The 12,448-nt window shown below is 44.1% G+C and overlaps 1 protein-coding gene across 2 annotated transcripts in view; it reads left to right on the top strand.

Moving 5' to 3' along the window:
- Nucleotides 1-12,448, top strand: part of LOC121553267 (tensin-1) — a 222,665-nt gene that overhangs the window by 70,914 nt on the left and 139,303 nt on the right. For both annotated transcript variants that reach the window (XM_041866298.2, XM_041866289.2), the window contains exon 3: nt 2,525-2,562. In XM_041866298.2, coding sequence (XP_041722232.2) covers nt 2,525-2,562 — 38 coding nt within the window. The remainder of the gene's footprint in view (nt 1-2,524; nt 2,563-12,448) is intronic.

The raw sequence follows: 12,448 nt of genomic DNA, 5'->3' as shown, positions 1-12,448 counted from the left end.
TGAGCTGGACCCTGGGAACCAGCGTCTCCTCAGGTTTGGAGCGTGGTGTAGGTTTTCACTCTGCCACACTCCTCCCAATAAGGCCTTTAATTAAAGACTCAAAGTGGCTCTCAAATGTTACCCCCTCATGTGTAAATGTAGTCTGACGTGCCTAAATATAAACTACATTCTATGAACTAATTAGATGGTTGGTCTATTTATATTCATTCAGATTTACTTGTGAGGTATAAAACATATCGTAGTATTTTTTGTGAAGTAGGATAAAATGAATGCCCCAGTCCTGAGCACAGATGGTAACTGTAATCCTGTGAGTCATATGTTGTATACACAAGACCCACTGGTATGGTATAATATGGTCTAAAATGTGTATGGTTAGTCTAATTTGGAGTGTGGTGCATCTCTTTCCAGCTTGGACGATTCTCCCCCTGTAGTTAGAACCAAACCCTGACAAGCATCCCAGCTCTCAGACCCCCAGGCCCTGCACATACTCCAAATTAGACTAATCATACTAATTTCTCCAGGCCCTGCACATCTCTCTCCAGGCCCTGAACATCTCTCTCCAGGCCCTGAACATCTCTCTCCAGGCCCTGCACATCTACCATAATCCAACTCCAGGATTAGCACAGGAGGCCACATGCTTACGAAAACATCCTGTGAAGCCCCCCTCCCTCTCCTCTGCTTCCAACTCGATAGGAACCCCATTTCACACAATGAGGGGAGGGGCCATCTTTCATCTTCAAATCATTGACTTAAAGGGATAGTTCGGGATTTTGGCAAAGAGGCCCTTTATCTAGTTCCCCAAAGTCAGATTAACTAGTGGATACCAATTTAATGTATCTACGTCAGTATGAAGGAAGTTAGAGGTAGTTTCGCGAGCCAATGCTAACTAGGGTTAGTGCAATGACTGGAAGTCTGCATGCTAGCTGTTCCCACAAACTCACAGTCATTGCGCTAATGCTAGTTCGCAATTTTGTTAACGCTAGTTGGTATCCACAAATCCATTTGACTCTGGGGAAGTAGGAAAAGGGCCTCATTGACAAAATCCCGATATATCCCTTTAAGGGCTAATCATAGTAAATATTACACTCACATATAAAAATGTGGCTTGCAGTGGGATTCAGGAAGAATCACATATTACATAAGGTGTGGTGGGGTTCCAGAGAAAGCATAGACTTGTCATACTTGAGTTGGAAAGCATCCGCTTGAGCCCCCTGAACGGCCTTTTAATTTTCAAACCTTTGAGGGGATCAGCTGTAGCTGACAATTTATGACCTGCTGGGCCAGGTGCTTTCCCCTGTTGACCCCCATTTGTAGTCACAGCAGGGGTTCACAGAGAGGGAGGGAGGGAGGGAATGTGGGAGAGAAAGAGAGAGAGAGAGAAACAGCACATAGGATAATGGTTTTAAACTTCAATGACTAGCAAGCCACTGTTGTGAGATCCTGAATTGTCCAACTCCCGCTTAACAATTTGGATATCCAAATTGGATGTAACTCATTTACATTTACATTTTAGTCATTTAGCAGACGCTCTTATCCAGAGTGACTTACAGTTAGTGCATAATATATTATTTTTTTCAACTCATCTTCCCACTTCCTCACCATTTCATCCACTTTCATTTGCACTTGTACTTGCATTCCTATTTTCATTACCTCTTCCAATTCCCTTTCCCTGGATTTAACTTTTAAACTCATAGTCATAAATTGGTTTTACGCTCCAAAAGAACCATTCCAGGCCTCCTGAGTGGCGCAGTGGTATAAGGCACTGCATTGCAGGGTTCGATCCCAGGCTGTGTCACAGCTGGCCGTGACTGGGAGACCCATGAGGCAATGCACAATTGGCCCAGCGTTGTCCGGGTTAGGGGAGGGTTTGGTCTGCCGGGATTTCTTTGTTCCATCGCTCTCTAGTGACTGCTTGTAGTGGTCCAGACGCCTGCAAACTGACTTTGGTCGCCAGCTGGGCAGTGTTTCCTCCAACACATTGGTGCTTCTGGGTTAAGCGAGCAGTGTGGCTTGGCAGGGTCGTGTTTTGGAGGATGTATGGCCTCTCCAGAGCGATGGGACAAGACTGTAACTACCAATTGGATATCATGAAAATGTGGTAAAATATATATATATATATATATATATATATATATATAAAGATAATGGAACCCTTCCAGTCTTTCTGCTCATGGGGTTCTCTCTTATATCAACTACTCAAAGGTGGAATGAGGTGCAGACCCAAGACCCCAACCACAGTGTATGACCCATGTCTCTGATACAAGGCCAAATGCCCAAGAGCACCAAACCTCAGACCCCTGTACTGGGCAGCATCAGTGTTTAACAGCCAATATTATTTGACTGAACATAGAGTAAACATGTTGTGGAACTTGGACGAGGCCCTAGCATTTCAATACTCTTTTTTCATTTACTCAATGTCACGTTTCATTACGCTGAGCAATGTTTAAATGTAATGTTACAGAAATGTATGTTGGATTTCTAGGAAATGTAAACTAACTCTGAACGTTTTTTTCTCCTCTGATAGTGTGCCGGCTGACTTGCCACAAGAAATGTGAAGTAAAGGTAAGAGCAACATCTTTTCTCATTTTCCAGGCATAGAAATTTCAGCACTCTTATGTTGCGAAATGGACTTGTCCACACAGTAGTAATACATTCTTGTTAGACAGCTACGGCTTTTAGATGTAGGTTGTCATAAATTGTAATTCCATCTTATGCCATCACATCCCATCTCTAATTCAAGTGCACGACAGCCTTATGTAGGCATTGTGACAGAACATTCCAAGAGTAACTGTACAAATACTTTTATCCTCAGTTGGCGCTTAGTGCTCTGGTGTGCTCCACTCTCTCTCCTTCAAAGCCAAGCAGAGCTTATTAGAAGGAAATGTTCTGTTGATGAGGCGGATGGGGCCTCGGCTGGAACAGTGTTCCTGTACTCTCCGAACATTGGAGGAATCTGAAAACAAGTGCAAGCTGTCCCAGCAGGTGTTTGGTTTGGCTGAACCCTTGCATGTTCGAGATCACCCCCTTCTAAAAATGAACCCCTCGCTACATTGTCTACTGGCTTGTTACATGATGGACTTGTTTTTGAAGCAGAGGCACTTGGAAGAAGATGGGAAGGAGTGGAGGAAAGAGAAAGAGAAAGAGAAAGGCAGGGAGGGAGGGAGGGCTTGGTGTGGAGAAAATAGTGAGTTTGTCTATAGGTTGCAGTGAGAGATCTACTAGACTTTAGACTTATAGCACCCACCCTCCTCAATGCAGACACACACACATGCACACACGCACAAACACACCCAGACCATACATCACCGCCCTTCATCTTGCAGCCATTACTGAAATGGTCCGGAGCTGCCAGCTCTACCCGCTACCCTACTCCAGCTCGGACTGACAGGAAATACCAGGGGTGCAAAGCGGCCTGGCGAGGGGGACAAAGGGTGGCAATGGTTTACCAGTCAGTCTCGTAGGAGTGGCGAAGACAAATTAGCACAAGCTAAAGTGCAATGCATCTGGTGGATGACTGTCTAATTCAATTTAAAATAAAAATGATGTTGGTGTGAAGTCGAAAAAGAAAGAAGATTCACATGAGCACCACAATGCCTACTCCACCCATGCTCTACCAAGGTTTTCCAGCATACAGCTTTGACCTACTCAGATAAATGATTAAATACATAAGTAAATAAATAGCCGCCCACTGTTTTGAGGGAAAGTTCTGAAGCAGTGAGTAATGACCAGCCCATGTGTCCTCTTATCTCCACGGTCTGCTGGTTCTTAAAATGAGAACAAACTGTATTTCAATCAACGCTCCCCGCAACAAATACACACACGTCCTGTTTTCACATCACATTCATGACCCCACGACTAATCTGACATTAATAAAAAGATTGAAACCAATAAGATGAGTTGGGGGAGGAATACTGTATGAAGCGTGAAATAACAAAATATGAAATGGTGTTCTCTCTTGTTGGTGTTGTTGTTGGAGTTCTTTGCTAGGAAGAAACGTGTTTGGTAATTCCAAGGCTGATTTGTGAAAACAGGTCCGGAACACAGATGCTCTTTCTTCATTAAATTGTGATGAAAGTATGAATCAAAATACTCCCAATCAGCAAACATGGACAAACATGGATAAACCTCCCTTTTCTCTAGTTAGAGAAATGTTCCCTCTGCGATTTGCCTTTAGCAGCTCGCAATTCACTTTTAGCCTTGACATTAAATATTTGTAATGTAGTGAATGATAGTTGATAAAGGCTAACTTGAGCACTAACAGCATTCAATTAAGCAAGCATGGCCTGAGGACATCAGTTAATTATTAATGAATAATTTACTAGCTAAAGAGGTGAGGTTAAGATAATCCCATTGCCCCCAACACTTTGCTCCGTTTTGATTCATATGTGATCTTGTACTTTCGGAATCCAAGTGGTGGTAATAAATCAGTCATGCTGAGACAGTTTCCACACTGACTCGCTACAGGGATAAATCTCCACATCCATATTTAGATAAGACTTACACGTAGCCCCTGCATAACCTCCGCTACTAAAAACAAATGGTCAGACTGCGTGTACCAACAGTATGTTTCGGTGACTTTGTATGTGTCTGTGTGTATGTGTTTTGTGTTTCTGTGAGAGAGAGGAAAAGCATTTACATTTAAAGTGTGCGAGTTAGTATTTTGGAAGGAGACAGGGAAAGGGAGAGAGTGGAAAGATGAATAGAGGCAACAGAAACAATAGATGGAGATTTGTGGGAAGAGGACTTGAGAGGATTGTCATTCCACTGTTACCCATGGGAACAGAGCTTCATCCAAACCAATGTGAGGTGTCACTTCGATGTTTGTCTATATTTTCCTGTCTGGAGCCAAGGAGATGGAGAAGTGAAGTCATATGTGTGCACAGGTGCTGTTTGCTCTGTGTTGTCATGTCATCAACTAGCAAAATACCAGTGACAAATGAACCTACTCTTTCCACTACCCTTTACGCCACTCCTCCAAGTTCTCCTAGTTAACACTATTCTGGAGGTCTTTGGGCCTGCTCGGTGTAGATGGAAGAGCCAGTCTGTGTGGGACTCTCTCACTCCACCGCTGTGCAAACAGTTCAGAAAGGTAAAACCTAGGGTTTCTACATAGCACTTAATCAGACAAAATAGAGCCTGTCCCTTCCCACAGACTTTAGATGGAGTGGCAATGTGGAGTACTGACGGTGTCTTCTATGAAGTCAGTGGTACCTTTTGAGCTGTGGAGCACTGAGGTGGAGTGATCAACAAAGGTCTCTATACTAGGGTTTATGGGTGGAGGGACCTTCATTGGTTGGTGGATTTTGATGGAGTTTAAGACAGAAGAGATGTGTGTACTACTAGCTTTAGAGTGTCTATTTTGGTCGCTATCCAGCTTGCTTTTTTAATCTAATTCTAGCTTTATGTGTGTCAACTCCGCAACACAGTTTCTAGTTGTCAGAGGTGACACCATCAAATCAAATCAAATCAAATCAAATCAAATCAAATTTTATTGGTCACATGCGCCGAATACAACAAGTGCAGACATTACAGTGAAATGCTTACTTACAGCCCTTAACCAACAGTGCGTTTATTTTAAACAAAAAAAGTAAGAATAAAACAACAACAAAAAAAAAGTGTTGAGAAAAACAAAGAGCAGAAGTAAAATAAAGTGACAGTAGGGAGGCTATATATACAGGGGGTAACGGTGCAGAGTCAATGTGCGGGGGCACCGGCTAGTTGAGGTAGTTGAGGTAATATGTACATGTGGGTAGAGTTAAAGTGACTATGCATAAATACTTAACAGAGTAGCAGCAGCGTAAAAAGGATGGGGTGGGGGGCAGTGCAAATAGTCCGGGTAGCCATGATTAGCTGTTCAGGAGTCTTATGGCTTGTGGGTAGAAGCTGTTGAGAAGTCTTTTGGACCTAGACTTGGCACTCCGGTACCGCTTGCCGTGCGGTAGCAGAGAGAACAGTCTATGACTAGGGTGGCTGGAGTCTTTGACAATTTTGAGGGCCTTCCTCTGACACCGCCTGGTATAGAGGTCTTGGATGGCAGGGAGCTTTGCCCCAGTGATGTACTGGGCCGTACGCACTACCCTCTGTAGTGCCTTGCGGTCAGAGGCCAAGCAGTTGCCATACCAGGCGGTGATGCAACCAGTCAGGATGCTCTCGATGGTGCAGCTGTAGAATTTTTTGAGGATCTGAGGACCCATGCCAAATCTTTTTAGTCTCCTGAGGGGGAATAGGCTTTGTCGTGCCCTCTTCACGACTGTCTTGGTGTGCTTGGACCATGATAGTTCGTTGGTGATGTGGACACCAAGGAACTTGAAGCTCTCAACCTGTTCCACTACAGCCCCGTCGATGAGAATGGGGGCGTGCTCAGTCCTCTTTTTTTTCCTGTAGTCCACAATCATCTCCTTTGTCTTGGTCACGTTGAGGGAGAGGTTGTTGTCCTGGCACCACACGGCCAGATCTCTGACCTCCTCCCTATAGGCTGTCTCATCGTTGTCGGGTGATCAGGCCTACCACTGTTGTGTCGTCGGCAAACTTAATGATGGTGTTGGAGTCGTGCCTGGCCATGCAGTCATGGGTGAACAGAGAGTACAGGAGGGGACTGAGCACGCACCCCTGAGGGGCCCCCGTGTTGAGGATCAGTGTGGCAGATGTGTTGTTACCTACCCTTACCACCTGGGGGCGGCCCGTCAGGAAGTCCAGGATCCAGTTGCAGAGGGAGGTGTTTAGTCCCAGGATCCTTAGCTTAGTGATGAGCTTAGAGGGCACTATGGTGTTGAATGCTGAGCTGTAGTCAATGAATAGCATTCTCACGTAGGTGTTCCTCTTGTCCAGGTGGGAAAGGGCAGTGTGGAGTGCGATAGAGATTGCATCATCTGTGGATCTGTTGGGGCGGTATGCAAATTGGAGTGGGTCTAGGGTTTCTGGGATTATGCTGTTGATGTGAGCCATGACCAGTCTTTCAAAGCACTTCATGGCTACAGACGTCAGTGCCACGGGTCGGTAGTCATTTAGGCAGGTTATCTTAGAGTTCTTGGGCACGGGGACTATGGTGGTCTGCTTGAAACATGTTGGTATTACAGACTCGGTCAGGGACATGTTGAAAATGTCAGTGAAGACACTTGCCAGTTGGTCAGCACATGCTCGGAGTACACGCCCTGGTAATCCGTCTGGCCCAGCGGCCTTGTGAATGTTGACTTGCTTAAAAGTCTTACTCACATCGGCTACGGAGAGCGTGATCACATAGTCGTCCGGAACAGCTGGTGCTCTCATGCATGCTTCAGTGTTGCTTGCCTCAAGCGGAGCATAGAAGTGGTTTAGCTCGTCTGGTAGGCTTGTGTCACTGGGCAGCTCGCGGCTGTGCTTCCCTTTGTAGTCTGTAATAGTTTTCAAGCCCTGCCACATCCGACGAGCGTCAGAGCCAGTGTAGTATGATTCAATCTTAGACCTGTATTGACTCTTTGCCTGTTTGATGGTTCGTCGGAGGTCATAGCGGGATTTCTTATAAGCTTCCGGGTTAGAGTCCCGTTCCTTGAAAGCGGCAGCTCTACCCTTTAGCTCAGTGCGGATGTTGCCTGTAATCCATGGCTTCTGGTTGGGGTATGTACGTACGGTCACTGTGGGGACGACATCATCGATGCACTTATTGATGAAGCCAGTGACTGATGTGGTGTACTCCTCAATGCTGTCTGAAGAATCCCGAACATGTTCCAGTCTGTGCTAGCAAAACAGTCCTGTAGCTTGGCATCTGCGTCATCTGACCACTTTTTTATTAACCGAATCACTGGTGCTTCCTGCTTCAGTTTTTGCTTATAAGCAGGAATCAGGAGGATAGAGTTATGGTCAGATTTGCCAAATGGAGGGCGAGGGAGAGCTTTGTATGCGTCTCTGTGTGTGGAGTAAAGGTGGTCTAGAGTTTTTTTCCCTCTGGTTGCACATTTGACATGCTGGTAGAAATTAGGTAGAACGGATTTAAGTTTCCCTGCATTAAAGTCCCCGGCCACTAGGAGCGCTGCATCTGGATGAGCGTTTTCCTGTTGATTAATGGCCTTGTACAACTCATTCAGTGCAATCTTAATGCCAGCATTGGTTTGTGGTGGTAAATAGACAGCTATGAAAAATATAGCTGAAAACTCTCTTGGTAAATAGTGTGGTCTACAGCTTATCATAAGATACTCTACCTCAGGCGAGCAAAACCTCGAGACTTCCTTAGTATTTGATTTTGTACACCAGCTGTTGTTTACAAATATACAGAGACCGCCACCCTTTGTCTTACCGGAGCCAGCCGTTCTGTCCTGCCGATGTAGCGTGTAGCCTGCTAGCTGAATGGTATCATTGTTGTCGTTCAGCCACGACTCCGTGAAACATAAGATATTACAGTTTTTAATGTCCCGTTGGTAGGATAACCGTAATCTTAAATCGTCAATTTTATTCTCAAAAGATTGAACGTTGGCTAATAGTATTGATGGGAGAGGCAGTTTACTCGCCGCCGTCGGATCCTTACAAGGCACCCCGACCTACGCCCACGATATCTCCGTCTCTTCCTCAGGCGAATGACGGGGATCTGGGCCTTGCCGGGTGTCTGTAGAATATCCTTCGCGTCCGACTCGTTGAAGAAAAAGTCTTCGTCCAATGCGAGGTGAGTAATCGCTGTCCTGATATCCAGAAGCTCTTTTTGGTTATAAGAGACGATGGCATAAACATTATGTACAAAATAAATTACAAATAACGCGGAAAAACACACATAATAGTACAATTGGTTAGAGGGCTGTAAAACGGCAGCCATCTTCTCCGGCGCTGTTTTCTGAACAGTAATTGTATTTACTGTAATATAAATAGCTTTTCAATAACGGTTCAGTGGTACTGCCTTGGACTCAGCTGAAGCCAGTTTCAGCCAAGTCTCGTAGGCTAGACTGTGGGTTGGACCTGATTTGAATTCCAAAGGCAAGCAAAATGAAGTGTAAGTCTCTGGTGGATCATAAATATAGGTGAATGGGGTTAAGAGGGAAAGCACAATTATTCATTAGGCTCTTCCCCCTGAAGTGAGAAATTATTGGGAATGCTGTGGCGAGAGTGTATATCCAACGAACAATTATCGACTCCGAAAACGTTTCTACAAGGTCGTAATAACGTTATCACACAACCAAATGGGAAGCAGATGAAAACGTTTTGTGGGAAGTTTTCTTTTTTTTCTGGGTGGAGTTGAGTAGGGTTGAGGGTATTACTCCGTCCATACACAGACAGGAGGTTCATAAAAATCATTAAGCGGCCATTGGCGGGAGCCAAAAATGTTAGAGCGAACCGCTATCGGACGTGCCAGAGAAATGTGTGTAGATTAGTAGATTAGAAACTCAAAGGGGCTTACATCCAGCCAGAGTCGTCAGACGTAATTACTGTTTGTGGAATCAAACAGTCACTGCCTGGCTAAATCCTTCCTCTTTAAATGTTTCGATTGTCAGTTTGATTTTACAAGATGGCCCATGTGCAAGAAAAGAGGACTTTAAAAAGCCTGAGAAAAATCTAAATGGAGCTCTGTGTAGTAGCAGTCTGCACACTGTACATAAGCCATGGCAAAATAATTGTTCTTTGAACAAACATTCATGGTACATTCTTGTATCATGGGTACTTCTGATTCTGCCACTCCATTTTTTCCTTCACCAAACATGTTGTCAGTTGACTATAGTCCTTGCCAAAATGCTCTGATAATTACATCTCTTGTTGCATTATTTGAAGTTGAGCCAATGTCCCAAGAATATTGTAGACTTGTGCATTCATAGGAATTAGCCTGGGTTGAGAGGCGCACCAACCAGCCCAGAGATACAGCTACTGGCATCAAGTGTGTTTTGGGAAGGAAATGAGTAGGGAGGCCTGAGAAAGCAGAGTGCGAGAACACAAATACACACAGCTAATCACCACCCCTACATTTTAGCAGACGCTCTTATCCATAACGACTTACAGGAGCAATTAGTGTCACCAGATTATCGGCTCAGGGATTCGAACAAGCAACCTTTTAGTTACCTACCTACCTCCTACCTCTCCTTTCTTTCTTTCTTTCTTTCTTTCTTTCTTTCTTTCTTTCTTTCTTTCTTTCTTTCTTTCTTTCTTTCTTTCTTTCTTTCTTTCTTTCTTTCTTTCTTTCTTTCTTTCTTTCTTTCTTTCTTTCTTTCTTTCTTTCTTTCTTTCTTTCTTTCTTTCTTTCTTTCTTTCTTTCTTTCTTTCTTTCTTTCTTTCTTTCTTTCTTCCACAGTGATGACGTATGTGTTTTCATTTTCCCCTGCCTCCCCTACAATTCCCTCACCATCCATCTCTGTTCTTTTAACCCCAAAAGAAAAGCATGTTTTTGTTTGGACTGGACAGCCATTTTGGGCACTTTTGGAATGCTCTTTTTGCAACTCCTCGCCCCATTTCCCTTGGCCAGATAGGTCCCAGCATGAGAGCTAGTTTCATTATATTTCCCGCTGATAATGAGAGAGTTATGGCCATGTTGTTTATTATTTTTGCCACTGGACGAGCTGCAGTTCAGACCCCTTGTTTAGCTAAATGTAGTGGTAGCTTGGATGTCTGTGGTGTTAGCTGAATGCTCCAACCATGTATCAAGCGTTTTGTGTTGTTATAGCCAATAAAACTCCCCTCCTCTTGCAACTGGAACTACCATTGGCCAACTTCAGCATTCAAGGTTCAGTTGTAGAGCACTGGGCACAGAAGACAATGCTTTGCCAGAATACGCAATACCCCATCTATAGTCCCGTGTAGCTCAGTTGGTAGAGCATGGCACTTGCAATGCCAGGGTTATGGGTTCGATTCCCACGGGGGTCCAGTATGAATTTTTTTTTTTTTTTTTTAATGTATGCACTCACAAACTGTAAGTCGCTCTGGATAAGAGTGTCTGCTAAATTACTAAAGTGTAAATAGCCCAGAAAAATTGCAACTGGAGGCATGTTGTGTAAAATCCTTATAGTCTTAGATCTTGGTATAGTCTCATGATGAGATGGAACCTTTGTCATGGCTAGGTGTGTCCCAGAGTTGAACCCACAGTACATCAATGACTGAAACCCAGTTGGTTTGGCCCAAACATTGGCAGTTGCCATGTGCTGTCCACATGCTTTTTCCATTGTGAGTCAAAGGGAAGAGAAAAAACATGAAGACTGTCCCTGAATCTTTTCCAATTTCATGATTCAGATCTGTATTCGTAATAGCATCATGGTTCTATTTAGCATTTTTCTCTGTTTTGGTGGTAATAAAAAAAAAAAAACACTAATTGGCACGAGAACAATGACTGTCCGTTATTTCTTATTATTTACTGTCTCTAACATTTTGACACATCCAGGCACCTGTATATACACATAAACTGAGAGACACGTCTTTGATATGGCGGTTTGGTTGCTTTAGCTGGCCCAGCTTTCTACTCACCTGAAGGGAACAGAAGTCTGATTTATATGTCTGTGTCTAGCTGTCTCAACTGCATTGCTAGCTATCTTCCTCTGCTGACAAAGCTAGGTACACGTATAAATCTAGATATCCCCTGTGTTTTTAGTTGATATCGAAAAACGTTTAGTAAGAAAAATAACCAAATTAGTCAGAGCTCCTTCAAGTGCATTAGTACATTGTACCTTTTAGCAGGGTGAGGCTGAGGGTGTCCTAAAATATATACTGTACGTACGCACAGTACATTTAGATTCAGGCCCCACCGGTCTTTAGTTGGAGAGGGAGTATGTGTATCTCATCCTCTCTGAGATAAGTTTTTGGAACACAACCCCAGCAGAGTCTGTCTTGCCCTTACTTACCTCCAGCAAAAGCAGCTGTCAAGATCATTTGGCATGTGCTCGCTCCTCTCCTGTTCCAGTGACTTACCTCAGATACGATACTTTGCCATTGGAGGCTGATTTATCGTGCAGAGGGTAATTGGAAAGCTGTGTCGTTGTTGCAGAGGACGAGGGAAGCTTTTTCATTATCTTAGAGTTTGGCCAGAGTTTGGCATGGAAGAATAATGGGCATGAGGGATTTAGCTTTTCTGCTTAGAATGGCAAAGAGAAATGCGTAAGAGGAAATGTGCCAGAGGATGTTCTGCTTCTCATTCCTCTCTACGACCCACCCTAGTTCTCTGCTTCTGCCCCAATTTCAGTTTCTAAGTTCAGTTAAAAAAACATAGTTCCTTCTTCATTCCTCAATACTAGTCACCCAAACCCAAGAAGTCCTATGAAACAGCTTTGGACCCAAGTCTCACACATCCCATATTCTCATTGCCACTTTCAAACCCCAACCCCACGCCCACGCCCACGCCCACGCCCACTCTCTCTACTTGTGTTCTTTGACTGTCTAACACCCAAAAATCTAATCAAATCAGATCACATCAAAATGATCTATGTTAGTCGGTCACACATGAGAACAATGGTTTTAGAAGGAGGGCTTTTTTCGTCATCTCAGGGTGTGTTTATTCACACTGCAGCCACTAGTG

This window comes from Coregonus clupeaformis, chromosome 4, assembly GCF_020615455.1.
Source record: "Coregonus clupeaformis isolate EN_2021a chromosome 4, ASM2061545v1, whole genome shotgun sequence".
Classification (NCBI taxonomy): domain Eukaryota; kingdom Metazoa; phylum Chordata; class Actinopteri; order Salmoniformes; family Salmonidae; genus Coregonus; species Coregonus clupeaformis.
Note: the sequence above shows the minus strand (reverse complement) of the source record. Positions and strands in the feature narration are given on the sequence as shown.